Genomic DNA, 27,514 nt, shown 5'->3' with positions numbered 1-27,514 from the left:
GAGGGTGGGTGAGTGACAAGCAAGCCAGGATGGCAGTGTGCTGAAACACAGATAATTTGGGGTCCCGCTGAAGATTGTCAGGACAGCAGGGAGTTGTCAGACTTGGACATTTTGGTCAGCTTTTGCATACGGCTCCTAACCTGGGCCTTGCCCTCCTGACAAAACAGCTGCCATTTTGGATTAGAGTCAGAGTCAGTGGAGCAGAGTGATTGCCAGTACCATCTGTGTGATGTACATACAGTGTGAATGTTCTCTAAAACAGAAAGACAAAATAATAAAAACGGGGGCTCTGTCGTAATGCAGCCGGATCCTGTTGGGACTTCTACTGTCCTTTCTCTGTCTCACTGTCTCGGAGCTCATGTAACAGAGTGCTTTACTACTGTGTTCAGGCATTCAGCAAGTGACTTCTTTGTATGGTGGTACTGATGTGAAATTTAAGAGCCCTTGTGTTGACTGAATATGGTTTCACTGGTTGACATTAGTAGCTGCTTTCTTCGTTTAGGTCTTTCAGTCCATTTATTAGATATTATGAAGATTTTCCTTTTCCCGATAGGACTGGTAGTCATCTCTGCAGTGGCAACCTATCCGGAAGCAGTTAAATCTAGTTTCCGATGTTTACTGGGGGAAGCATATGTTGGAATAATTTCAGGGCACCTGTTCCTTGATATCCACAAGTGAAAGGATAATGAGGATATGGTATGCTCAAACAGCAGCAGCTTTTTCAAAGGCAGTGAAAGCACCATTGGCCTGGTCAGTACTTACTGGCAAATTAGTGTTTCCAAAGCCGGCCTTTTGCTTGTTCTTTTGCAGGGCATGAAGAAATAAAATTGACCTAAAGTACCTGGGATTTGATTACCAGATGGCATTTTGCAAAGTGCACTGGGGGTAGTTGAGACTGTTTTAGAAACCAGCTAAGCCCCTATAAGTCAGTAAAATGTCAATCCAGGACAGTCCGTGATTTTGTTTGTGCATTGTTTTGTAAAGTTTACTTCTTGTTGGGTTACGATGTTTTCCTGTGCACGTTGAGGTATTTTCTTGGGTTTATTGAGCTTTGCTGGCAGGGGAGAATCTGAGCTGCTGCCCGTTGGAAACACATGAAGATAAAAACAGAGCAAACCAAATGTTCCTTTATCCCAGTTTCCCCTGCTGTTTACAGTTGTTCAGTTGAACACAGTAGTCCCTGAGTGAAGGATCCGTGCTGGAGAACAGCTGTACACAGATGAACATTCTAGAGATGCGAGTGCAGTGTGTCCTCGGTGAACTTTGGGCAGGTGCTGTCTGTCACAAATGTGTCCTTACAGCACCCAGCACAATGGAGCTTCAGTCTGGTTTGAGCCTTTAGATGTCAACTGTAACACAGATAATGATAATGGGAACAGCCTGGGAGCTGCAAGAGAGGACTGAGGGGACACAGAGCGCCAAGTAGTATTTTGTCTGGAGTGGGGCCATCTATGCTTGCTATAATTCCAGGAGTCTCTTTTGGTCACATCTTTTTCTGAGGCACCAAGAGGATGAGATTTGGTGTTTTAAAAATGTAACATTACAATTCTCAAAACTCCTCACTCAAAATGAAGCATAGCGTCCAAGTATCAGTTGCCAGAGACTTATTTTTGTTTTGATTAATTTTGTGACAAGCAATGTCTATTGTTGTCTCAGGCTTTGACTTTGAGGATATCCACCTGAGAAGCTAAAGTGTCTGGGCTGGCTTGCTTGCTTGTTGAACTTGACTAGTGATTCTTGTTGTGGTTGGAGCTCTTCAGCTGAACTGGAATGGGGTGGTGCTTCAGGATAGCAGAAATGTGAGAAGCTGTCAAAATTTACCGGGGCTAAAATTTTAACTGCTCATTTTTTAAGTCATTTTTCTGCTGCTGCTGGTCAACAGTTTCTGGTTCTCAAAACAGAATTGACAATGTCACAGTGCAAATGGCAATAACTCCTCTGTGTGACTGTCTGTGATGACAAGCCCAGAATGCAGTTAGGTTTAATAAATCCAAGGTTTCCTGTTCCGCCTCTTTGCTCTATTCTTGTGCACAACCATGGGGTTGAACTATAGACTCCTCCTAGGAGAGCAGATCAGCATCCTTCTTTGTATTTCACAAGAACAGAGCAAACAGATGGATCAGAGGGACTATGTACTCAAGATACTGACGGCAGTTTTCGTTTCAGGTTTTTTGCGGGATTTATTTTTTATAGCCAAAGGCAAGTTCGGATTATTGTACTGCAAATGACAACTAGATGAACCTCCAGAAATTCTGAAACAAAGGTCTGAGCTAATCTGCCACGTTGGAAGTTTAAATCATAGGTTCTAAATTCAAGACTCCAGTGCCGCCGTCCTTTCATCATAGAGATGGTTACAAGTAAAAATAAATAAATAAATAAAAATCAGAATTCAGATTTGGAACTTTCCTCTAAAGTTTGCTGGAGTTTTGTTTCAAACCCACTTTTAGTTCTTATGCTAGCAGCACCTTGAGACATTCGTGTTTTAGGCCCTGGGAGTGGATTTTGAGGGGAGAGAAGTTAGTTTGGTTCTATATCTCCCTAATTAAGGAGTGGCCTGAATGGGAGCTTAAGTTCAATGGTTTGGGTTTTTGTTTGTTTGTTTGTTTGTTTGTTTGTTTTTTGATGGGAGGACGGTTGTTGGGACTGAGGGTATTCAGGATGTGAGTGACACTAAGCATGAGCTGTGTTGCAGTGAAGGCCATCGAGGAATCAGGTGGAGAAAAGGGAGGAAGAAAATAAAGGATTCAGAATAAGCATTTTTGTTTCTACACTGAAGGTTTCGATGGGACAAACAAAATAAAAGTAGAGATTTATTTGGCTTTATATTTTATTGAGCTTTATACTTAGTCTGCATGGAACCCTAAAAGTATATGTCCTATGCTCTGTAAGAGTTATAGAACCCTAAAAATGGGTCTCTAGTCCTATTGAGCAGCAGCAGGTTACATCCATCTTGCTTCTGCATGTGCTACTGACAAGGAAGCAAAATGCTTTTGCTCCTCTTAACGGAGGAAGAAATAATGGTCTTGGAAGCAATGTTTAATGCTTTCAGCAAATCTTTGCAGCTTATGTTTTTACATTAGTCATTTTCTCAAGTCAGACATCCCTGCTGCCTGTTAAGTAAACACAGAAAGCATAGATTATGAGTTAAGAGTATCGACAGCATTTCAAGTGCTATCAGAGAATATTTAATTCAGTTTAATTTTGTGATAAATCTCACGTTTAATCCTCTGGTTGCTCCGTAGTCATGTCCATATTGATCTTTTCTGAATGACTGCGTGCAGTTTAATAAACTTTGCCATTAACCCAAGGTTTCTAAAGGGGGAGATTGAGCCTAGTATCAAGTTTGATAGAACCAATAACTACCTGAGCATCATATAAAACATTTGCGTGAAGATAAAGGTAAGTGTGCAGTGAACATGCTGCTTATTAGGGGAGGCAGTTTGGAATCAGGAAGCGCAGGCATGTCAAAGTCTCCTCAAAATCGGCAGCAGATCTTGGCTTCTTTGATTCGCACTGACGCCTTCTTTCATATCTCATTTCTCAAGTCAGTCTTTTAGCCCATGAAGCAACCACCTTCCTTCCCCCTTTTCCAACCATAATTACAGAATCTAATTTATTCCATCTTTTCAGCTACTGGCATTTGTTTTGTTCAGGTTTCTGTGGTGGTTTTGACTTACAGTAGTACCACGAGCATTGAGTAGATTTTAAATGTGCAGGTTTGGATTTGTGTTCAACCCTGCACTCAAACTATACGGAATGCCTTAGCTAGGTGACATTTAACGTGGGGAATTGAAGGGAAGACTGTATATAGAGGTTAAAAAATTTAATTTGCTACATATGTGGTACATCATCTTTAACAAAAATAATAATAATAAAAAAAATGCTTTTCTTATGGCCTGGTGCCACAGCCCTACCCCCAGAAAGAAATCTCATTGACTTTTCATGCAAATAGAGGCTGGAGGTTATTTATTTAGGCCTCGGCCCTGCAAACATCTATGCACCTACTTAACTTCATGCACGTGAGTAGTTCCTCTGAACTACTCTGGGATTACTTCGCTATCAGTCTAATTTTAGGGGGGATTGGAGGGATATTTTCCCCCCTCACCCAACTTTCAGCCAGGAGGAGCAGCATTAGTCCTGTCCAAAGCCCCAGTTTTCACAGTGGTGTGGAGGGGATGGGAGAGGCATGCGGACGGCTGAGTTCCCAGAACCACAAGTGCTGCTCTGTGCAATCCCTCCTCCCCTGCTGAGAGTCACATGACCTCGGGAAAGAGCTCTGCTCAGCCAGCTACCTGCCCAAAGACTGAGTTGTGTTGTGGGGTGGGATGAGAGGCCCTTATATGAGGGAGGACAAACCCACCAGGTGAGTCAAAAGGTAGGGTATGCACAGCCACTGGTGTGGGATGGAGGAGAGAGATGATGGGTGGGGGAGCCCGTAACATGAGGGATGGGGGGAGAAGCATGGAGAGACACTGCCTATCAAGGAAGAGGAGGGGAGACACAAGGAGCCCCCTCTGGCATGGAAGGGGATTGAGGGCTGTGGAGGGGAGATGCAGGGAGGCCCTCCAACATGAAGGCAGATGAGGCATAGAGGCCAGTGGAGAGAGCCGCCCCCCCCCCCCCCGCCCCAGCATGAAGAGGAGGGGAGACTCCGGGAGCTCCCTGACATGAAGTGGGCTGGGGAGATGCAGGGGATGAGGGGTAGGGATGGGAGAAGCCGGGAGCCTCTGGTGTGTTTGGTGGGGTGATAGTAAGGATATGGAGCCTGTGGTTGGTAGGGTCCCTTGCGGGACAGATGGGGTGAAGGAGTAAGATGACCTTAGGGAAGGACTCTCAAAGGGGGGTGTGTGTGTGCGCACGCGTAAAGGAAGAAAGAACAAACCAAAGGCGCCTCTGTAAGATCTTAGTTTATTTTAAAACATTCTGGTAAAATACACAGATATCTGGTTATGCCTTTCTGTATAACAAACACAACGGAGGGGCAGCTCAACACAGGCCCTTTCTCCACGGCGTTCAGGAGTGTCAATTTGCAGCACAAATCTACACTGTGAGGCTGCTGGCGGGTAAACTGTGCTTCTGCTGGGGGCCAAGTTCCTCTTCATGGGACTCTTTCACCCATAACATTTGGGTCAGAATTACTCCCTTGCTACTTCGAGATGGTTTAATTAAACCCAGCCGGAATCGGAAGAAGTTTTTTTGGCTGTTGGTCGCTGAAGAGCATCCTTAGCCCTAGAATGAAAAGGAATGGTTTGGCTCAGGACTTCGGTGCACTAGCTGAAATTGGAAGGGAGGGGAGAGGTGAAGCTTCTTATGCGCACATCTTATGTCCACAATGGACAAATGTATGTCTACACAGCGGACAAGGCAGTGATGAAACAGGCACACTATATCAACTGCTAATCAGTGTTGTCGGATCTTATCCTCTTAGATGGCCATTGCAAACAATGGGATTTGCCAGTGTTCAGCACCATACAGCGGTGGCTCTCAACCTTTCCCGACTACTGTCCCCTTTCAGGAGTCTGATTTGTGTACCCCAAGTTTCACCTCATTTAAAAACTACTTGCTTACAAAATCAGACATAAAAATACAGACGTGTGTCAGTCCATTATTACTGAAAAATGGTTTACTCTCTCATTTTTACCATATAATTATAAAATAAATCAATTGGAATATTAATATTGTACTTGCATTTCTGTGTATAGTATATAAAGCAGTATAAAGTCATTGTATGAAATTTTAGTTTGTACTGACTTTGCTAGTGCTTTGTATGTAGCCTGTTGTAAAACTAGCCAAGTATCTTGATGAGTTGATGTACCCCCTAGAAGATCTCTGTGTATGCACTGTCATACAGGATCCATTTCTTAATCCCTTCATTCTATGAGCACTAAAATGCCCCTCTTCCCTCAAGGAAGAGAATTCGAATAATAATAATAATTAATAATAATGCTACTTAGCTCTTTCATCAGTAGATCTCAAAGCACTTTACAAAGGAGGTTTGTATCGTCATCCTCATTTTACAGACTAGAAAATGCCGAGTTCCAGTTAACTGTTTTTGGTGATTTCCCCCAAATAAATATTTCCATTCTTTTGCAAGTATACAGCATGAGTCCCATTCCAAATGAGATTTTTTTTTTTTAAATTTCATAGAGGTCCCAATTCTGTTTTCAATGAAGCATATTAGAATGCTTCCAATAACTTCACTGATGAAGGATCAAGTCCATGTTGCTTGAGTCTGGTCATGTTTGTACACACAGTGTCTTATTTTCTAACCACTGTGCTTTCATTTAAATATATATATATATTCATAATTTTTGCTTGCATGTGTGCATGCATGCCACATGCCAAGAAGAGCAACAGAGATAAGTAGTGCCAAGAGGGGGGAAAGAATTGAAGAGGAATAGGAGAAGATAGGGACTTGGTAGGGGAAGAGGCCAAAATGTTGTGTTTTAACATTACACCCGCTTCAGATTTTTGACCTAAGAAAAGAAGGGAGCTTTGAAAATAATTCAGGCCCTTCCCTCCTCTTCCCCCCCCCCCCCTTCAAATCTTGATTACTGTGCAGCATTATCTGGATGCTTTTGGTTCTGGTGGGAATTCTGACAGCTTGGAGAACTTCATGTAAAGCATGATCCATGAGCAGCTATTCTAGATGTGTGCAAGTGTCCTTGTCTTTCCTCATTTTTGTTATGTATATAATCATCATTTATGAGTCTGTCCAAGGAACTGGATAATTCCATACTGCATGAAATATGTCCTCACTGACTCTCACAACGACTTCTCTCCCTCCACCCCTATATGTCACTACAGGTTTTATTTTGTGATACATTAAATAGATTGTACAGCATTTCTATTTCACCTTCTCTCATATTTAGAAATTAATTAGTCCTGGTTAATATGTTGGTAACCTTCTAGTCCTATGTTGAAACTTTGTGTTATAAGGGGTGTAACAGGATAGCTGGTCTCTGTGGATAGACAGAGCCCAGCTCCACTGGACTGGAGCCTAATCCAGCTAATTAAAGAGGACTGGGCTACACCTGGGCCTATAAAGGGCTGCTAGTAGGCAGCTGGGAACAAAGGGCTGAGGGGAAGGACTGAGGCAGGCTGAGCCCAGGCTGGAAGGGACTGAACTCCTGAGGTGAGCCTCTAGAGTGAGGATGGCCAGGGCTCAGGGAAACAGCCCTGCAGCTGCTGCTCCAAGTGGGGAGCAGAGCTTGCTGAGGCTAGGAACCTGCCAGGAGCTGGAGTGCTAGGCCCTGAAGCCTGGCAGTCAGGTATTGACTTAAATCTGTATTCTCTTGGTTTATTTAACCTTTGTTAAAAAGAATAAACCACCTTGACTGGGACTGGGCATGGCAGTGGATGTTTGGAGATGGGGTACAGCTGTAGCCCCCAATGACCAGGGAAAAAAGAGACTTTCTGAACATCTTTTTTCCTAGAAGTTTGTGTGAAGCATGAGTGTATAAAACAGGATGATGCTGCACAGAAGGGGCAGCAAAAGTTTGCAACCTTATCTTCTAATAAATGCAGCGAACAGGCTCACGCTGTGGATCTTTCTGATGAGGGCAAAGAAGGCTCAAATTCATGTCCCTTCTGTTCCAGATCTGTTTCATGGTTAATTTTCCCCATTCAGGTTCGCTCCATGTGGCTCCTTTCTCCCGATTCTTGGAGATCACATTTTATCCTTTAGTTATGTTGCACTCTTGGAGGGTACTGTGGCAGTAAGCTTAACTTCTTGTAAGATTTCCTGACATAGTCCTTTTTTTGTGGGTGTTGAAATGAAAAAGGTAGACATTTTATATAGACATTTCAACAGTCGGGCATGTTGAAACATTTGTTTGTTTGTTTCAAATCCACATTGTTTAATTTCAAAATGTTGATTTAAAATTAGATTGATTTATTTAGTTTTAAAATTAGGTTCTCCCCATATTAAAAAAAACACATTTTACAATGGGAAGTGTTTTTTCTCAAAGTTTTTTTTGATGAGCTCTAATTAGAACCCCGACTCATTTATTTGAGGAAGATTTCAGAGGTCTGTGTAAGTAAGCATGCTTCTTACTTCTGCCCAGTGGTGGATGGTTTTCAGTGATGAGTGATGTCATCTTGTGCCTGGCTTGCATGTGAATTTTAAATTGATAAATTATTTTGGGATCCAAGACGCTGTGTATGAATGAGAGAGAATTACTGTAACTATGCAACTAACGTGTGGTGGTACAGGGGTCTAATCCACCTTTTTCTAGGAGCTGGCTAAGTGTTCCCTTCTCTTTCCGCCTGATCTATAATGATAACTGAGCAGCAAGAAAGAGTAGTGAAACCCTATCTATTGGCATGAAGACTTAAAGCGGGCATCTCTAGGGACTCTTTTCTCCCCACACCCTTTTTCTTTTCATTCTTCAAACAAAGAAAATAAACATTTGAGGAGAATGTGTCTGTGCTGCTCACATAGTGTATCAAGCACATTTATTTAAGACCTAGCACTGTGAAATAAAGACGCTGCCATTGGGAATAGATTTCTCTGTGCTCCAAGAGCTACAGACTTTGTCAGCAGACTTGAAGGTGTAGATTCTGTAAGATGTGATTCGGGTTCAGTGTTGTTTTACTGAAGGCACCCCTATCACACATGAGCTGTTGAGAATCATAATCCAAATTCTGCCTTGACTTACTTTTGTGTAGTCACAATGGGCCAGATCTACAGCAGTTCTAAATAGGTCCAGTGTTATAATAAACATGTCATTTTTATAGGGTCTTCCATAAAATATTTTTGTCCCAAAATGCTTTACAAAGCTAAATAATGCATTTGCAGTGTTGAGGGAGAAAAGTGGCGTAAAGAAATAAAAAGAGAGGACTTATCAAAGGAGATCTGGAAAGAGTAGAATTCACAAGGTGCAGAGAGTGTGTGTCTTCCAGACAGCAGAGAAGGCATACTTGGAAGAGGTGGTGAGGCCAGTTCTAGGTATTCGTGTTGGTAATGGAGTTTGAAATGGCTTAAACTAGTAAAAAGGTGGGGAGCAACAGGTTTAGGTGGGGTAAGCGTACTCTACCTTTTGGGTCTGCAATGAAGGGGCAGTTGCAACAATATCATAAACTGCTCTAAGGATGTTTGTGTGAGCTCAAACTCTCTCTCTTCCAGGACTCCCAGGCAGGTCAAGGCACCATGTTTGTCTTTTACTTCCACAGGCAATCTTGCCTGTGCACCTTTTTCCTCCACAGAACTGAGTGGTTCCAAATAAACACCATCTTGGCTGTGTGGTTGGATTTGGGGCCAAGGGGGAGAGGGGGGAAGAGAATGAGAAAAGCATCAGTCTGAGAATGTTTGTAAAAGGATTTAAGGAGTGAGCTGAGATGAAGAGCTTTGATATCCATCCTTCTTTCCTTCAAATAAAACCTCAATGGCACGCTAGCTTGGCATCCTTGATTTCACCAAGTACATCTGACATGACATCTTGCATCACCTCTTCAGATTTCAGATGTAGGTTTATATGGCGTAGAGTTTACAGAGCTGGGTGAACGCTTCAAAAATTATACATGAATAACCATATGATTTTAAAAATAAGTTGCTGTCTCGGTATCCTTTGAATTTGCTTTCTGCAAAAGGTTGTGTGATTAAATTCTGCTGTCCAAGTTTGTGTGAAAGGGAATTTTATTCTCTTGTACGTAGATACATGCAGAAACTGCATTCTAAATATATTTTCTATGAGCTCACACCAGACACCTGATTATAGCCCTGATTCAGCAAAGCACTTAAAAAGCATTGTATTAAGTCCAGTTGACTTAAGTACATGTTTACATGCTTAGCTTAATTGGGTCATAAATGTGCGATCCTTGTCCAGACAGGGAACAGAAACAATATCATGTGGCCTATGTAACTAATCACAAATAAGCAACCCAGATGTGATTTTTGAAAAACAAGCCATAATGTAAATGAAGTTTGTTGAAAATGTCTCAGAATAATTCAAACACTGAATGCATTTGAGAGTCATGATCCAGTCTCATGGATTTTGTACAGTGGAGAGAGGTGAAGTGTGTTGAAATAGATATTTGTTTCACATTATATGTTTAGATCTAGCTCCCTAATAAACACCTTGTAAACATCATTAGCACACCACAAAATAATAGTTAATGCAAGATCTAAGAAAGAAATAACTGGTATTTATGTATCCTTTAACCAAGTCTAGAGAGAGCACAAGTCAAAACATCCTGCAGAGCCTCAGTTAGGGATAGTACATTTCTGATGATCACTCATCTTCATAGGTGTGGTGTGTGTATATATGTTACAGGCAGGACTGGTAACACCAGCTATTAAGGTTGCCTGACATTTCCCATTTTAAGACCCTATTTTCAGATGCTTATAACTTTTTGCTAAACTTTAACTGTTTGCTTTCAAATCTCCTATGTCTGGAGTCTGCCTCAGGCTGAATGTGTCTAGAAAAATGTCAGCCAAATCAGTTCATCCGTTTTTGAGAATGAGGCTAGGGAAAATACATTGTTTTGCTGTGTTAAAAAATTCTGGTTATGTTTTCTTTGAAAAGTTCTAGTACCCACCAGCTTTGGAGCAGGGACTTGAAATTTGTTGGGGGGGGGCTTTTGTCAGGGGCCTTTGCTGTCCCTGTAAAAATCTACCAGAACATGGCCTCTGAAAAATTGCAATTGGCACATGCTCAGTAGAGACTGCTTAGATTTTTAGCAGCTAAATTCCCCAAAGATCCCATCTACACTGAGCATATTCCAACCTGAAGCTGACCATGACTTCCTCTGCATTTGCGGGTCTCATCTTTGTTGGGTCCAGATGTAAGGTCGCAAACTTCATGATATTTAAAAACCGGACACTCCAGCAGGAGTGCTGGAACCTCTCCCCCACCTCCCCCCTTTAGGCCCTGCCTCTCCACCCCTTGGTCCTGCCTGGCTCAGGAGGGCCTCACCTGTAGAGCCAGGGCTGGGAGCTGGCCCTGGCTGAGCAGGGGCTGGTGCGGGTGATGGCCCCGCGCCTCCCTGCCTCCCCCACCTGCAGCAACCGAACTTTGGGTGTCCAGTCAGTATATCTGACCGAACATGGTCAGGTCCTCTTTTCAACTGGACTTTCTGGTCGAAAACCTGGCACCTGGCCCCACCCTATGTGGATCTGGGCAACTGAACGGAGAGGAGGGCACCTGTTTCTCCTGTACTCCCAGGGACCGCTCTGTTGGGCCCAGACAGGGTGAGGAAGCTGTCTGATTTGAATTCAGAGGGAGCTACAGTAAGACTGAGGGAGTAGATTAGAACAAGGAGCATGGGGGAGCTATGGGGTGGAAGGGTGGGGAGATGGAAATTTGGCTGGGAGTTTGGGTGCCAGGTGTCTAGGAGCTGGGGAGGACTGGGACTGGCTGAGCACAAAGACTGGTGCTGGGGGAACTGAAAATGGCTGGGCAAGGAGACTTGGAGGGCGGGGGCGGGGAGGCTGGAACTGGGATGAGACTTGCTGGGGAATAAAACTGAACAAGAAGCCTCAGGAGTGAAGGCAGGGACTGGTTAGGTGAGAAGACTAGGATTCGGATGAAGAGCTGGGAGAGATTCGCTGCTCCAATTGAAGTGAATGTGAACTGTGCTTGAACATATAAAGAGATGTATAATGCTAGGTACACTTTTTAAAAACAACCACCACCACCAAACAGGCATCTCAAATTGGGTACCCAAAATTAGTGGTTAAATTTGACCTTAATGTCTCAGTGCCACAGTAGTTCATCTGTAATTTCCGGAAGAATATTCCCCCATCTCACAAGATTGTGTTGTGTGAATAAATTAATTAATATTTGTGAAGCACTTGCATACTATTGTGAGAAATGCTGTAGACGAGCCCATGAGAAAACTAGTAATTCTGTCATTTAAAGCTGTTTGAGTAGTGTGCAAATTAAGGCACGGGGCCACTCGCTGAACAATGAGAAGAAGAAAAAATCTTGAATTGCTGCTCCTTAACTGAATACCATCCTTTCTGTGCACTGTGGTGGGGGGTGGGGGAATAGTATGTGATCATGTTATTAAAGACTATCGTAATGCCTGCACACAAGGGGGCTGAATTAGGGTTGCACCGGGAACCTCAATTCTGGCATCTCCTGATTTTTGAATATTTGACTTTGCGACCTTAATGTTCTTCTACTTTAGCTTTTTCGTGTGTAATTTATATCAGCGGCACCCAAAAAGGAACTGCATGTATATCAGTGATATTGTTAACCACTGATTTTTGTATGAAAAAATCAAAGCAATCGCATTGCTGCAGACTCTTTTTATGAAGCCTATCTCAAACCGACAGCAAAGTGCTCTATCTGTTGTTTCTGCCTTCATCTGTAATCATCCCAAGGTCCTGCAGACTGGTACAGCTCTTCATTGGCAGCTTGTTGCACAACCTCGTTTGCACAGCACTGCACTATTTTGTTGAAAGATTCAAGGGAGATGCAGGAGAGCGTGGATAATAATTTTACAAAACGCAAAGCAAACCAACAAAAAGACCAAGATCAAACCTTTCTGCAGAGGTCTAGGAACTTAAGGAAATTGCTTGGGTTCGTGGATCTGTTAGCCAGTTAGTGTGGTTGACATCATGGCGCTCTCCTCCAATCCTCAGTGTCCTAAAAATCATGTAATTTCCAAAGTTTGAGAAATCCGTTCTCTTTTGTAGTGCACTTCCTGTTCACCTACCCCCATGCTGCGTTGCTTCCTTAAATGTTTCCAAAAGCTTGGTTTCAGCATAATCCAGCTATAGCTATCTTTCGCTGTTTTATCAGAAGAAAAAATGAATGACTATTAAAAACATCTTGTGCAATTTTCTAATTTTGAAAGATTTCAGGGAGTAGTCAGTGCATCGTTTTCAGGACAAGAAGTCTTGCTGATGTTGCCAAAACTGTAGTGGTAAATTACTAAACCAAACTAAGAGCATCACTGAAGGCCTAGGATATTTCCATCAATCGAGTCGGAGAACTCTTCCAAAACGCGGCAGTGTGAGTTGAATAGGATCGCCAAAGTACAATAGGAACTTTGATAGTCATCCGACTGGAATTGTTTCTTGTAACACAGATTGTGCAGCTGTTTGCTAGTGTGCTAGTTGTTCGGCTAATTTACTAGATAGAGATTCTGTGCATGCTGCTAACTAAACTTCAGGATGTCCAGCTCTTAGCTGTGTAGTTTAGATATCTTAATTTCTTGGAAACTAAACTCTAAATGTCCAGTTTACTGTGTCTGAAACAAATAAATGAATCCCTCCCGAAAAACAAATACTTCCCCTTCCTCCTCCTCACGCTTATATTTCAGTCCTGCACGCTCCTCCCTTTGCAACTCCCATGGGCTTCAATGAAGATAGAGGGTGCTTAGCGTCTCCAAAGACAAGGTCCATAAAGCATAGAGCTGTTTCCAGCTTGGTACTTTGTAACACGTAAAACCAGATTTTCTAAATGGCACAAAAAAACTCTCTTTCTTCATTGGGGTCCATGACAGTCACTGAACTCAGTCTTCTGATGGCCTATTTATAAGACCCTTTTAGATGCTGTTTTCTTTGAAATCCAGAATGTTAACTGCGAAAGGAATGTTTGGATAGTATGCACAACTGTTGTTCGACTGACTCTGAAAAGTCGTCTTGGTGTAATTGTTGCTCTTGGACCCTGGCATGTGGGCTGTGGGTACTTTGAGAAAAGTACCTGCGCTCCGCTGCTGTCTGGTGCTCAGAAATCTGAGGGTATTTTGAGTGATGTAAAGTTTTCACAATGGATGGGTTGGCTTGTCTTAATTTCTGGATGTTCTCCGGTTGGCAGTAAAATGGGGTTACAGAGCTAAGGTCGCTTTGTAACAGGTTGTTTTATGTTTTACATTTTTTGGAACATTTAATTTGAAGTTGTATGGCTTTGTAACACTTGTGGTTTTTCTTTTAACAAAACCACACGCTTCTCTTAGGGGTTTTATGGCAAGTATGGTATAGATCTTCAAACTGTAAAAGTTTGGATATGCTAGCTCTAAAATATCGTGCTTTTTTCCAAAAAGATTTCCATTGTCTAGGGGCATATTGAGAGGACATTCAGAAATGAAGTCCCTTTCCAGTTCACAATGAAACCGGAACAGACAGTAACCCAAAGAAACGTTTCATGGAGACTGAGGTTTGAACCTGTTTTGTAATCTGAACACCTGGAGTTTCAGCCAAAAAACTTGGCCTTGTTCTCTGCTGCATTAGGGCTTCTTTCTGTGGCTTTGGCTTTACTGGGGGAAGAATCCCTCAGCATAGGGCAAAAGAGCTGCTATAGCCGCTCCTATATCTCATATCCTTTCTTGGCCACTGGCATAGATGGCTGTGGGATAAGGGGTTGCGGGGACGTAACTAGGGATCCCCTACACCCAGCTGTTCTCTGGCTGCTGGAATGGAAGCTCAAGACTGCAGGCATCTGATACAAACTAGCTTGCTGGGGACCAGGTACCTAGGATTTGTGAGCACATGCACCCAACAAAATTGTGAGAACGACTGCTAAGCTGTCAGTGAGGCTCTGGCCCCATTATGTCTAAGCTGGCCCTTAAATGCTATGGTGATCAATTCTTCTGAAATGGGGCAAGTTTCACTGAGCCCTGGTACTTTGAGAACTGTGTGTCCTTCAAAGCTCCTACTGTGTAAGAGAGTCTCTGTGCGTCCATGCTTTTCCTCTGCTCCTTCCCAGACAGGTAATTTGGTTTGAAATTGTCGTATTAATTGGAGTAAGATGACTGCACTGCCACCCGGCAGACTTCAGCAGGCTTCCTGCTCGCTAGTGTCACGGCAGGAGACCGTTCAGCATATGCAGCTATTCTGTATTAAGGCACGAGCAGAGGGATTGGTTTGATTGATGTGCCTGATAGAAATAAAACGAATGGATTTTTTTTTTTAGATTATACAGTACGCTAATAAATAGTAATACACATTTGTATTGAATTGCGTATAATTATGTATTTATATATTCAAAGCACCTTATTGATGAAAGATGCCTCTGAATGATATGACATAGATGATTTTAAAATAAGGCTTATATGTTTGTATTATTTAATAATATAGACGTTTGTGTATAGGAGGGAGAGGAGAGAAACACCAAGATAAGAATGTATTGTTCACAGGATCAGCTATCCATTTTGAATCAGCTCTTGTGTGTAGCTGTTGAAAACTGTGCCTGACACAAAAGGCCAAGTCTCCTTATCTATCTAGGTATGTGTATGGCCCCCTGTCACCTTAATGACATTTATTATTTGTATTACGGCAGTGCCTAGTGGCCATGAGTGAAATTGGGCCTTCGTTGTGCTTGGCACTGTACGTACGTATAGTAAGAGATGGTCCCTGCTCTGAAGAGCTGTCAATCTAAATATAAAAGACAAGCAAAAGGTGGGAAGGGAAACTGAGCCACAGAGAAGGGAAGTTTGACTTGCCCGAGGTCACGCAGCAGGATAGTGGCAAAGCTGGGAATGGAACTTCAGTCCTCAGGCTCCCAGTCCAGTGCCCTATCCAGTGGACCATGCTGCTGCTCATCCTTGTGAATTTAATATGGAATCTTTTTCTTTCTCTGGGTTTAGCTCTGCCTGCTTCAGCTCCCTCCTTTCCTGAAGTGAATCAAACTCTGCTTGCTGCAGTGATTCCCCAGCTCCTCACCTCCACTCAGACTCTGTTACCAGCTTCTACTTTCAGGGCAGGCCAGTGGTCAGCCAGAATGCTTTCTTCTTCTTTTGCTGCTCCAGGAGGAGCCAAGCAGGGGTAAACATAAATGGGTAGTGGATGTTTTGACAGAACTCCTCTGACTGGCTATGCAGTGTCTCTGTCTCTCCGATCCCCTCATCCGTGACTTTGTCTTTGTGTCTGTCTTACTTTGAAAAGGGACTAGAAGGTAGTTAGGAAAGGGGAGCGGCGTCATTCCAGGCTGTCTGCTGATAGCTGGGTCTGGAGGGAGCTGGAAAGACTGTTGCGCAAATGTTGAGGCCCACTGAGGGGCTGCTCTTCCCATCAAGTGCCAAGCCTATTGTACCTCCCGTACCCTGCTAAATCAGCCCTCTGCTATCTATTTCCTTTCTCCCCAGCAGCTTCAAAGAGAGGAACAAAGGAATTACCACAGCAGAACACATCCAGTGATGTATGTAATTCGTTATTCTGTCAGACAGTGGCCTAGTTCAGAGGCTTCCAAGCTGGAAGGGAAAAAAAAGTCAAACCTGGCCTTTTCTGGCGTACTGTACCCTGCAGGGTGGGGCATATGGGCAAAGAGCAGTTTGGCCTGAAGTCTTCCCTGGGGCTGCTGGGGGGGAGGAGGGGATGGGGCAGGGGGCGCGCTGGGTCTCCCCTGGGGGCGCTGCTGGTGGAGGCTTACCTGGAGCAAGGAGCACCCTTGCTGGTGCCACCTCCTGCCCAGCCTGGGCTGGGACCCCCACACTCCCTGGCCTCCACATTCGAATAATGGGTGTTGGGGGGGCGGGTGAGGGAGCTCTGTGCACACGTGGCAGCCAGAAACCCCTGACCCGGGCTGGCTGAGCCCCCTCTCCGCCCCCCAGCTATGCCAAATGGTATGAGCTGCTGCAGGAAGGCAGGGCCAGACACACCACGCTGTCTGCTGTCCTCAGCCCCCCCTCCTCCTCCCAACCCGAGATTATGGGCCCCTTCCCAAGTGTGATCCCGGCGCCATGGAGCCAGTGGTGCCATTATAAACCCAGTACCGCTCTTGCTACGCCACTTCCTTCACCTGCCAGTCAGTTCTGCAGATGAAAAACTGGAGTCATGTCTTAATTTTCTAGGGGCTAAATCCTGGTGAAATTGAAGGCAGTGGGAAGTTTTGCCTTTGACTTCAAAGAGATAAGATTTTGGCCTCAGCACTCAGTTATGAATCCTACGGCGCTATAAGGCAGCAAAAGGCTGGTGCCTGTTCTGGAGTAACTTGGTTCTGATTTTTTTGTATTGAGCTATCTAAAGTTAATGCAAAGGTAACTCAGCAAATTGGAAGTGAGACCCACTTCATGATTTGTAACTGCGAGCTGCATGTATGCGTTGCTTTTGTCTCTTTCTAGCAGTGAGCAGAGCATATCACTTATTTTGGGGAATGCAGCATTATCTCCTGTCTGAGAATTAGGTCATGACCTGGCCCCAAAAACTTAAGGTCCCATGTGTTCACTTTTCTTGGGTGTACACTGAGAGATGCCCTTACAGGTATATCCCACTCCAAATAATAAACTAACTAGACTCTGCATAGTGATGGCTCTAAACTCAACAGAATTGTTGGCAAATTTAGCACAGATATGTGAGGGAGGTGGTTTAAAAGATTTAACCCAACTGTATCTGGGCTACCCTTCAGAGCAGCAGGGAATTATGGCCCATCCAGCAGCTCTCATTAATGCTAATGGGAGTTAGTCACTTCTTGATAGAAGTATTAGACCCTCGAGACATTTTATAAGTTTGGAATTCAGCCACTGTTGCATTTAGATTCTTAGCCATGGAAACATTCCTGCAGAAGCTTTCTCGCCATTAGGAGAATATTTTTCCCACAAAAGTCTCTCCCCTCTCTCTCCCTCCAAACTCCCTTTGGAATTTACAGTGGGTCCTGATAGTGGTTTTAAGGCACAAACACTAAATCCGGTAGCCTAACAAAGTCCCTGGGTACAAATACAATTGGGTTTGTGTAAGTGCTCCTCATAAACCAGTAGATTTTTATGCTGACTTCACAGAATAAAGTGTGATTGTGAGCTCAGCTATAGCATAGCTTCCTTCATAATGAAGTACCTTTTTGTTTCAGTGCATTACAGCATATGAATTGTAATTCTGGCACGTCCACTTAATGTGAAGGGGGGGGTCTGTGGAAAATATGGCTTTACTAAAAGAGTTTGTCAGACTATTTCAGTACAGTTCAACCACAAATGACTGAGCTCAATGCTGGAAATACTGGGTGAGGTTCTCTACCCTGAGTAATGCAGAAGAACAGACCAGATGATGATGATGGTACCTTTTGAGTTTAAAATCTATTCACCAACTCGTTATAGTACTCCTGAAGTCAATGGAATTATGCTGATTTATATCAGCTGAGGATCTGACCTTAACAATCTGTGGAAAAATATCGGTCAAAACATGACCTCTTAGGCAAGGGGACGTTATTTTAGTGGGAATGGGAAGACAAGGTAACACTTTTCACTTATTCCATATTAATAATAATGACCTAGCTGCACTGTAATTAGGCTTGGGAGGGTTAGATTTTTAGTGGTAGATGTCGATTTTCAACGTACACACGCCAACTGATAAAAATATCCATCCATGATAGCAGAAATTTACAGATGAGCAAGCAGCGTTTTTCTTTCTTTGCCTGAGAACTTGTTAGTGTTTAATTTAAGGATATTGACTTGGTATGTTTTGATGTGTGATGTTGACAATTTGTGTTGTAATGGTTATAATGCTTTAATTTTCTGAATCTCAACATCTACGGTCATTAAATAATTATTCTGACCCTCCTTCATTCTCCAACTGTGAACATTTAAATAGATTATTTTGAAGCTTTTAAAAAAAAATTAAATGTTGGTGGTATTCGTCAAAATTATTTTTTTTAGAAATTGAATTCTGCCAAGTCTGTATGTGATGCTTTTCTTCAGTGGTTCTGAAAGCTCTATACACAGAGGAGGGATGGGGAGACTAAAGCACAGAGAGGTGAAGTGCCTTGATCTTAAAGCTTTTTCACAAACATGGATTAAGGCTACTAACTCTCCTCTGCAATGGATAATAACAAATGGATAAAACTGAGACACAGAGAAGCTAAGGAACTTAAGGTGCCTTAAGTGAATGGCAGACCTGGGAATAGAACCTGAGTCCTTGCTCTTAGTCCTCTCTAATGACTGTAAAATGCTCCCTGTTCTTTTCAATATCAAAGTTGAATAGTGACCGCCTCCACTTTAACTAACTCTGTTAATGATTTTAGGTATACATTCTGTGAGGTAAGCATTTAGAGGGAGTTTTCTAACAAAAGGCAAATGGATGATGAGGTGTGTACTATGTTCACTGATCCAGGTCAGGAAAATTTGTCTGGCTTCTTATACAATATTTTTGGCAGAGTCTGTGGTATTTTCTTCTTCTGGTTCCGGACCTGCATGTGCTAAGAGGACCAACAGCACTGGAGAGCTTTCTCATGCTCTACCTTTCATTCCCAGCTTGTTCCATCAGCAGTTGTAATGTTGAAGTTACAATGAACTGAGGTCCGAAGGCTGGTAGCTTTTCCTGTGGGTGCTCAAGGTCCACTCAGCCTGATGTGTTAGCAGAGTATGCTCAGTGTTATGTTGTCTAAATAGACTTGGCAGAATTCAATTTTTATTTTTTAATTTTATTTCTATAAATTTTTATTTTTTAATTTTGACAAATATCTGTTTTTAAGCATTTATTTTTATCTATTTATTTATATATTTATCTATTTCAAGACTGTGGGTAATTATATCCAATTGAGATAATGAGAAGGGTCAGACAATTATTTAATGACTAGACATTGAGATATAAAAAGTTAAAGCTTTAACAATAAAACACAAATTGTCAACGTCACGTCAAAACATACAAAATCCTAAAATTAAACTCTAATAAAAAGTTCTCAAATATAATTTTTCTTTCTTTGTCTCTAAATTTAGATTATTGTCGATGGAAATATATATTTTGGTTGGTTTGTGCGTGTTTGGTGAGTTCAACATTAACTGTAAAAACTAATCTTTCCAAACCTATTTAAAAATAAAAGGCTCATATAGTCTAAAGTTTATAGGGAAACAATTAGTGGTGGGCTTGAGCCACAAAATTTGCATCCAAATTTGATTATTACCAAGGATCTGAGGGTGTCTCCAGCCAAGAGATGATCATGCAAATGGCAGCGGTAGGGGCCAGTTACAAAGTTTGGATCTAGATGTAAACTTCCCCAGACACTTGTGTGGGTGGGTGGTTCAGGTGGGCCTTACTGAAAGCGCACTGAAGTAATTGCAAAGACCCCCATTCACTCCAATGGGCTTTGGATCAGGCCTTTGTTTTGCTTTGGGCCCAAATATAAATGTGCCTAAAGAAATTTGAAAGTCTAGAGACTGCTTTAAAAAACGTGGTGTTTGTTAATTTAAGCATTATAAGCACATGACTTAATAAATGTACAAGCAGTTGGTAAATGGGTTGTGTTTGCAAATATTGGTGCTGATGAACTCAAGCCAAGAGACAGGGTTGGATGGGGGTATATATGTGTGTGCTGAGAGTGAGTCATGTAACATTTTAATGAGTAATGACACTTGATGTATCTGAACCCTCAATTCCAGTAGCCTTGCAATTTTATTCTACACTTAAAGTTCTTTGGTTGAGAGAGAACCCATTAGATCCAAATTAAAGCTGCTTTGCACTTCTGTGGAGATTCAGAGCAGCCTTGCCAAAGTCAGTTCAGTCAGCCAGCTGGAGATTCGCAACATATACAAACTCTCTCCACAGCACAGAGTCAGTGCAGTTCCTTCTGTGCTGGGGCCCCATGCAGCCCCTGATGTGGCCAGGGCTGGGGGATTTAGCTGATGCACTTGGTGATCCCTGCCTGGCAGAACAGCCCTTTCGGGCAGGCCGTTGTAGCTGGTAGAATTTAGAGCAACCCAGAGGCTTCCCTGAGTTGTTCCTGGACCAATGGTTGGTGGCTTGATGATCATCAACCCACAAAGTTGGTTTACTGCTTCCTTTGTGGTGCCTTCTCTGAACTGCGCTGGATACAGAGAGAGCCTGTGGATCTGTCCCAGTCTATTTCAGTGAAGTAGAGCTGCACAAATGCAATGGGCTTGTTTTTTAACATGAAAAGTCATTTCCCAGCCTGTACCACAACCAATAATTCTGTATTTTCTTTCTCCTCTCTCTCCTCCCTTCTCTTTACCCTCTTGTGCAGAAGGACGTAGCACTGAAGCCTCAGGAACGTGTGGAAAAGCACCAGAACCCTCTGGCCAAGAAGAAACGGGAAGCACTTACCAATGGGCTGTCGTACCATCCAAAAAAGCACAGACTTAACCATCACCAGTACAGCTCGGACCGGGAAAATGACCGCAATCTTTGTCAACACCTTGGGAAAAGGAAGAAATTACTGAAGGGGCTCAAACAGGTGGGAGACAAGTTATTTGTTGGGGGGGAAGGGTTGGATATCTTCACTTCATGTATAGTACGTGGAATATGCTAGATCTGGGCGGGTCTTATGCTGCTTTTAACCACTTTCCGGTTGCCTTATTGTTGGGCCACCTGGTGTTTTCTTTTTCATTTACAGCTAGCTTATCTGGTAGGAGGAGAGGTACACTGAGTGGGAATGTTAGATGGAATGTGAGGAAAGGAGACCTGTGTAATGACTCCAGGTGCTAGGCGAGGAGCAAGAATGCAGGAGGCTGCAAGTTCTTCTCTTAAGCTACAGAGCCTCACTTGGGCAGGCCGTGAGACTGGCAAGGCAGGGGAGTGCAGCGTCTCAGGGCAGCAGAGAAGCCAGCGGTAATCAGGATGACTCTGTAGTATGAATATGCTTCTGTTCACTTGAGCTTTTGTACACAGAAGCATGAGACTCCCTCTGAATAACAAGGGCAAGGTAAGGTAATTGTTAGAAGGGGAGCTACTAATCAAGACAAATGGAACTGGAAGACTGATTACTGTACAAGGAGCTAATTTGTAGAGTGTCTGTGGTACTAGTGTGTACTCTTTTGGGTTACTAATCACCATTCCCCTGAGCAAGAACTTCACACCTACCTTACAGTGCTATTCTTACGGCAGTAGCTGTGGCTCACAGGTGAGGAAATGAATGAGTGCACAGCATCCAGGATGACAGTGCTGGAGCCTGGCAACTTGGGCTCAGAATTCAACAATCTGTAGAAAAGTCTGTTCCTCATGTAAAAAAGAAAAAAACCTTAGTGTCAGGTGTGATATGGGGGGAGGGGGCAGTAAAACGCCCCCACCCAAAAAGCTTTCCTTCCAAAGCTTTTTTTGATGAGAAATATATATGTCCCGCATATATCCTTTTGTATTTCTATCAGTTATGTATGGAAGGCTAATCCTTTGGATGCTTTCGTATATTGTGTATAAAAATATCATGCTAATTTGCCTGTCAAACTGGAAAATGGCAGAGTTAAGAGACAATACAAGTTCAAATTTGTCCTAAACTTATCTGTGATTAAAAACAAGCTTTTACCTAAGATTAATACAATTCTTTCCCTGTTGGTTTTTAATTCTAATGAAAACAGTAAACGACTAAGCCCTTCTTTGCAGTGTTTGTAACCTAAATGATGCAGAACTGAGAACCTGAAAGTGGAAATGACTATAGGCAAAGGTGACGTTCATTGTCTGAGCTGAGGGAAGCTCAAAGAGTAAATAAAGTGTTAGTAAAAGTAAATTGACTATTTATTCATTTTTAGTAATCAAAGTTGTAAATATAGATTAAAAAATCATTTGCAGTATTTTTAAACTTACGATGTTTAGAGCTAAGGTAGTTAGAGAGGAGTGTTTCAGCACAGAGGGCAACTTAAAATGCCTGTTTGGCATGCATACTATTTTATCTTTTATTTTTTAATTTTTTTTATTTTGAAAGTTGGTGAATTGTCTTTAATAAAGCTGATGCAGCTATTGTGTTGTTTGGAGTAGATATTGCTATCTTAAAATTTGAATCGGCAGTTTCCACAACAGAGCTGTTCATTAAGAAGAGTTGAAAACTCAGTCGGGACTTAAAATTGTGCGTTGAAGGATTGAAGAGGAAGAGAAGCATTTTCTATGTTCTGACACTAATTTCTGACTCTGTTCCTTGTAAGAGGATCTAGTTATTTTAAGTGTCTACAGTGTGCATCATCTTCATAAAACTTGACTTCTTACATCATTTGATTCCCATGTTATCGCATATTATCAGATGCAAACCTTCTACTGGGCTCTTAAGCAATGAAAGAGTCAGCCTAGCTGCTGATGGAGGTTATTTATGAGGTTGTAGTGAAGTGGTGGTTTGTTTTTGTGTTGTTTTTTTTTAAGATAAATATCTACCGACTTGGAAGCTATTGAGCTGACAGATGTCGTGGAAAATGGTTTCACTTTTAGCTGGTAAATCTGATCTTAATTCCAGAGGGATAAGATTGAGAAAAGACAGAGTGAGAAGGAATAAAGTATCCTACCCAATATCAATTAATGCATGTGATTGAGGTACATCTCTTCAGATAAGAACACACTCTCATAAGCAGTTTAGGGGCTGACAAATCCAGTGATTTTAGCGCTTAAACTGAGAGAGAAGGGTCATTGAAAAGATGGCAAAGCTTATTTAAGAAGACCTACCCAGAGGCATTCAATCCTGCATATCTTTCCTTCTTTTTTTTGTGTTTCTGCAAGTAGTAAACAACTTACAGAAACTAGGCAAAGGAAAGGTTCCAAATGCAGTTTTGTTTTCTGTATTAATGAAGCATCCTCTCTTCCCGCACCACTTCACAATCATACACCCTTATTCTAATTTCCCCAGCCAGCACTGGGGCCTTTCCCAGCAGTCAGTTGGTCTCCTGGGGTTTTTGGATGAGAGTGATTCACACCACTGAAGTCAATAGTATTACAGTCACATCAGAATGAGAGGAAATAGGGCCCATTGATTTTAAAATTGGCAGAGAAGTAAGGATATGGGCATACTAGTGAGAAGATAATCTAAGGGCTGTGGGGGATCTGCTTTGTTAGGGCTATTTTGTGTGTGTGGGCGTCATTAGTAAAATGTATTTATCTTGCATTTCAACAAGAAATGCTGAATTGTCCCAGATGTGCATGTTACATGGGTGCAAAATGATACAATCTTGATGTCGTCACTTGCACTCCCATGTTGGAGTGAAATTCTGGCTACAGTACAGCCCTGTTGGGAAGTGTTGCATACCTTGAGATTGTTCACTGTTTCAGTGGTGGTTAACAGCCTGGCTGACATGCTTCTGTGAAATCTGTTATCAGCTGAATGTAACTCTCACATGTAGGATTTACAAGATGAAGTGCTCTCATCAAATGGATTTCATTCAAGTCAACTATCATAAGGGCTGCTAATTAGTTTTTGGAAGAAAACCTTGCAGTGTTCATGCAGGTATTTATCCAGCTAGGTTACAGTGCCTACAAGTTTATTAAAATCCAGAAAATGTGAAAATTTTTTACTAGGAAAAGGACTCTGCTTTTTGTAAATACACATATTACGTGCCTGAAGGAGACTTGACTTGGCAATATGGAAATGTAAGACTCCTCAGAATATATTTTCCAACCTTCTAGGCTTTATTTCCTTAAAATTTGTTGTTGGATTGTGTGGTTTTTACTTTTATTGTTTTTTTTAGCTTGACAAATGATTTTAAATGCAAACACTTTGAAGTAAGAAAATGGATAAAAATATTTATCATCATGTTTCAAAAATGCCCGGGTTTTTAACTAGTAGTATTTTTCGTGCTTAATATAATAAGTGGAAGGGAGAGTGTGAGCAAAAGAATTGCATTTGTGAAAAATAGTTGTGTGGGTCAGCTTGTCATTGTTTTTACTCAGTGGGAGTCGGCAATTGCAGATAATAGATAAGCCATCTTTTTTAAAAAAAAATTTTAGTTTCCTGACCATAATTTTCCTACCTATTACTTTCTCCATCATCTCTAGTAGGAGGTTCTGTAGCCTTCTTTCCAGTAATGGAGACCTGAGAGCATGTGGTCCTGAGAGCATGCAGTACGAAACACGCTGGTTTTAGGGGTTGCTCCCCATAAAATACAAGAGTCTAACACTCCTACTCCTCGAACATTGTCACGCCTTTAGCTCCAGTGGGGGAGCCCTGTGCATTAGAGTTGAAGGTCCTAGCTTCTATTCGTGAGGGTGACCTGCAGCAGGGGGCTGTTACACTTACCAATACCGCTGGTACGTGCTCTGGTTTGAATTTCCGTTTCAAATGCTTACGGGCAGTTAAGAATGGGCAGCCTGAAAAAGAAGTGCCAGGAGCAGAAGACGAATAAAAGGAGAAATGGAGAGACCGATGAGAAGAGCAGCTTTAATGGGGATGGGACAATCAACTGAAAGAGAAGGAAGAGAGACAAACGCTACTGAAGTAGGCACCTACAAATGATAAATATATCACCGTTTGGGGCTCATGCTTCAAAAACTCCATTCTATGAAGCCACTAAATGTTGCCGCAGTATATGAATCACTTAGTCCCCCTTCTCCTTATCCGTTGGACATTACCAAGTCTTTTTATTTTCAGGAATTACATACTTTACCTCCTTGACTGGTGCCCCCTTTGTCCAGGGAACCTAAAGTCAAAAAGCAAGTGATTTTTGTGGTTGATCTTTATGGGCACTCTCCCCCAACTTCATCTTTACAATAGAACATGCTGCTATTAATTGTTCTGCTGATTTAATCACAGCTTGTTTTTCCACCGATGTAAAGGTACTAGCGCGCTCTAGTAGTTCAACAAATCTTTGCTGCAGAAGATGAAATAACCGTTGCCATGCTCTGCATTCTAATCTGTGCTTGTAGTTAGTAGTGCTCCTTGCACACCCTTAAACAAGACTATACATAGCAGGTAACAGAGAGAGAATGGGGAGCTTGGTAATAGCTGTACGGTTTGTGATGGCATTGGTCTGGGAGCTAAGCAGATGGGTTTGATTGTCACTTGCTGTGTGATTCCAGCGAGAGTTGACAGTGGTGACAAGCGATTTACAATGTGCTATTTACAGTTTGGGTTTGCAGTCTTTCAATGACATCTGAGTGCTCTTTGCAACTGCTTTTATTACTGCCTTTCCAAGAGCTGCTAATTGAAAATCAAATTGTGGGTGGGCTTTGAGACAAGCAACTGTATGTATTGTATGTAACCCTCTACAATGGTTTAAGTTTTTGGCTGAAAATTGTGACTCTGTGTCACAAAGAGTGTGGGGGGGGGGGAGGAGGGGGAAGAAGACCCATGCGTTCGTATAGATTATGGGGGATGTCAATATATGGTGTGCAGACATATACCATATGTTTAACAGTGAAGTCCTGATTCTCCTTCCACTTAACTGGTGTAAATCAGGAGTAATTCCATTGAAATCAATAGGCTTACACCACTGTAAAATAGCAGCAGATCAGAGGAGAAGCACCTTGGAGTATACTGTAGGTGAGGAAATAGATGTTTTTGCAATACAAGATATATACGGAAGGCCAGACTCTGCCCTAGCGAGGGTCTAATTTTGCACTCGTGAAATGAATGGGAGTTTTGCCTTTGACTTCAGTGGCAACACAATCGGGCCCTGAGCGCTGTGAGAGTAATACTGCTTGTAATGGGGCTTGGCCGAAATTTTCTTCTTTTTTTTTTAAATAATTTCAGCATATGATAACATTTTTCATTTTTATCAGTTCGAAATTTTCACAGTTGAAGGAAATTATGGATGGATGAAACTGAGGGGAGTCGGACAATAATTACTTAATGACAGTAGATGCTGAAATTCAAAAATTGAAGTTTTATAACCTTAAAGCACAAATTGTCAACGTCACGTCAACATTCACAAAGTAAATATCCTTAAATCCAACTCTTAATAAATTTTCAAGTAGCATTTTTCTTTCTTTGCCTATCTGTAAATGTCGGTCATCACTGGAAAGTTTTTTCATTGGTTTGTGTGTATACAGTGAAATTGATGTTCACTAACATTTACTCATAAAAGCCTTCCAAGCCAACTTTGTAACTATGGGCAGTGTTTGGCCCATAGGAAATATGATTCAATAGTACTTTAATCTCCTAATACAAATTGGCATATTTTACTTTTTAGAAGAAAGTAGTAGTTTCATTTAATCAATCTGAGCACAGCTATTTTTATTAAATTAAAAAAGCAGATGTTGCAACCTATAAGGCATATATTTTGTGTTGTGATCACAAGTTAAAATAAAATGAATGTCACATGCAACAAGGTTATAAAGGGAGCACTATTATAATGAAGCTGCATACAGTACCTGTTGGCTTTGTACTTCACGACAGGGCACTGTTTACTTGGTTTTGTTTCTCAGTTCACCTTATTAACACCATCTCTAAAACACTTCATCACATGCTTTTTATATATATGCTTCAACTCTTGTGAGGCTGGGAGGCTTCATTCGCATGTAGTTTTTCTTAACCATTTGGAAAATCAACTTTTTCATTGTGGAAAATTTAGATTACAGCAGTTAAAACCCACTTTACAGGGTAAGGAGTAGACAACATACAGGTAACAGTGAGCTGTGCACGCACATCAATTGGACGTAATAACATAATGGGAGAGGGAGATAATAGAAGGTTAAATCTATTTTAAGATTTAAGGTGTCCTTTGCAGATAGTTGGGATTAAGGAGGAAGAATTTCTGAATGGGAGGAGGACTAGGCAGTAGGTGAAGGGTGCAGTTGTGGGGTAGGGGTGTAGAAGAATCTATATGGGGGCAAATACTGAAAAGAATGGCCCATTTGTCAGTACAAGTTGTGCAGTAGCATGGGTGTGGAAGGGGGTCTTAAAAGGAGAGCCTCTTCATGTGAGATGCCTTATTTGAGCAGGCTGGAAACCTTGCTGTATTCAGCATTATCCCGTCCCTCGTCATTGTGTCATTGCAG

General features: G+C 42.1%; 1 protein-coding gene across 6 annotated transcripts in view; it reads left to right on the top strand.

Moving 5' to 3' along the window:
* AUTS2 (activator of transcription and developmental regulator AUTS2) overlaps positions 1 to 27,514 on the top strand; it is a 986,895-nt gene that overhangs the window by 243,140 nt on the left and 716,241 nt on the right. For all 6 annotated transcript variants that reach the window (XM_048823809.2, XM_048823812.2, XM_048823810.2 and 3 more), the window contains exon 2: positions 20,856 to 21,065. In XM_048823809.2, coding sequence (XP_048679766.2) covers positions 20,856 to 21,065 — 210 coding nt within the window. The remainder of the gene's footprint in view (positions 1 to 20,855; positions 21,066 to 27,514) is intronic.

This window comes from Caretta caretta, chromosome 17 (genome assembly GCF_965140235.1).
Source record: "Caretta caretta isolate rCarCar2 chromosome 17, rCarCar1.hap1, whole genome shotgun sequence".
Taxonomy (NCBI): Eukaryota; Metazoa; Chordata; order Testudines; family Cheloniidae; genus Caretta; species Caretta caretta.
This window is presented reverse-complemented; position numbering and strand designations above follow the sequence as displayed.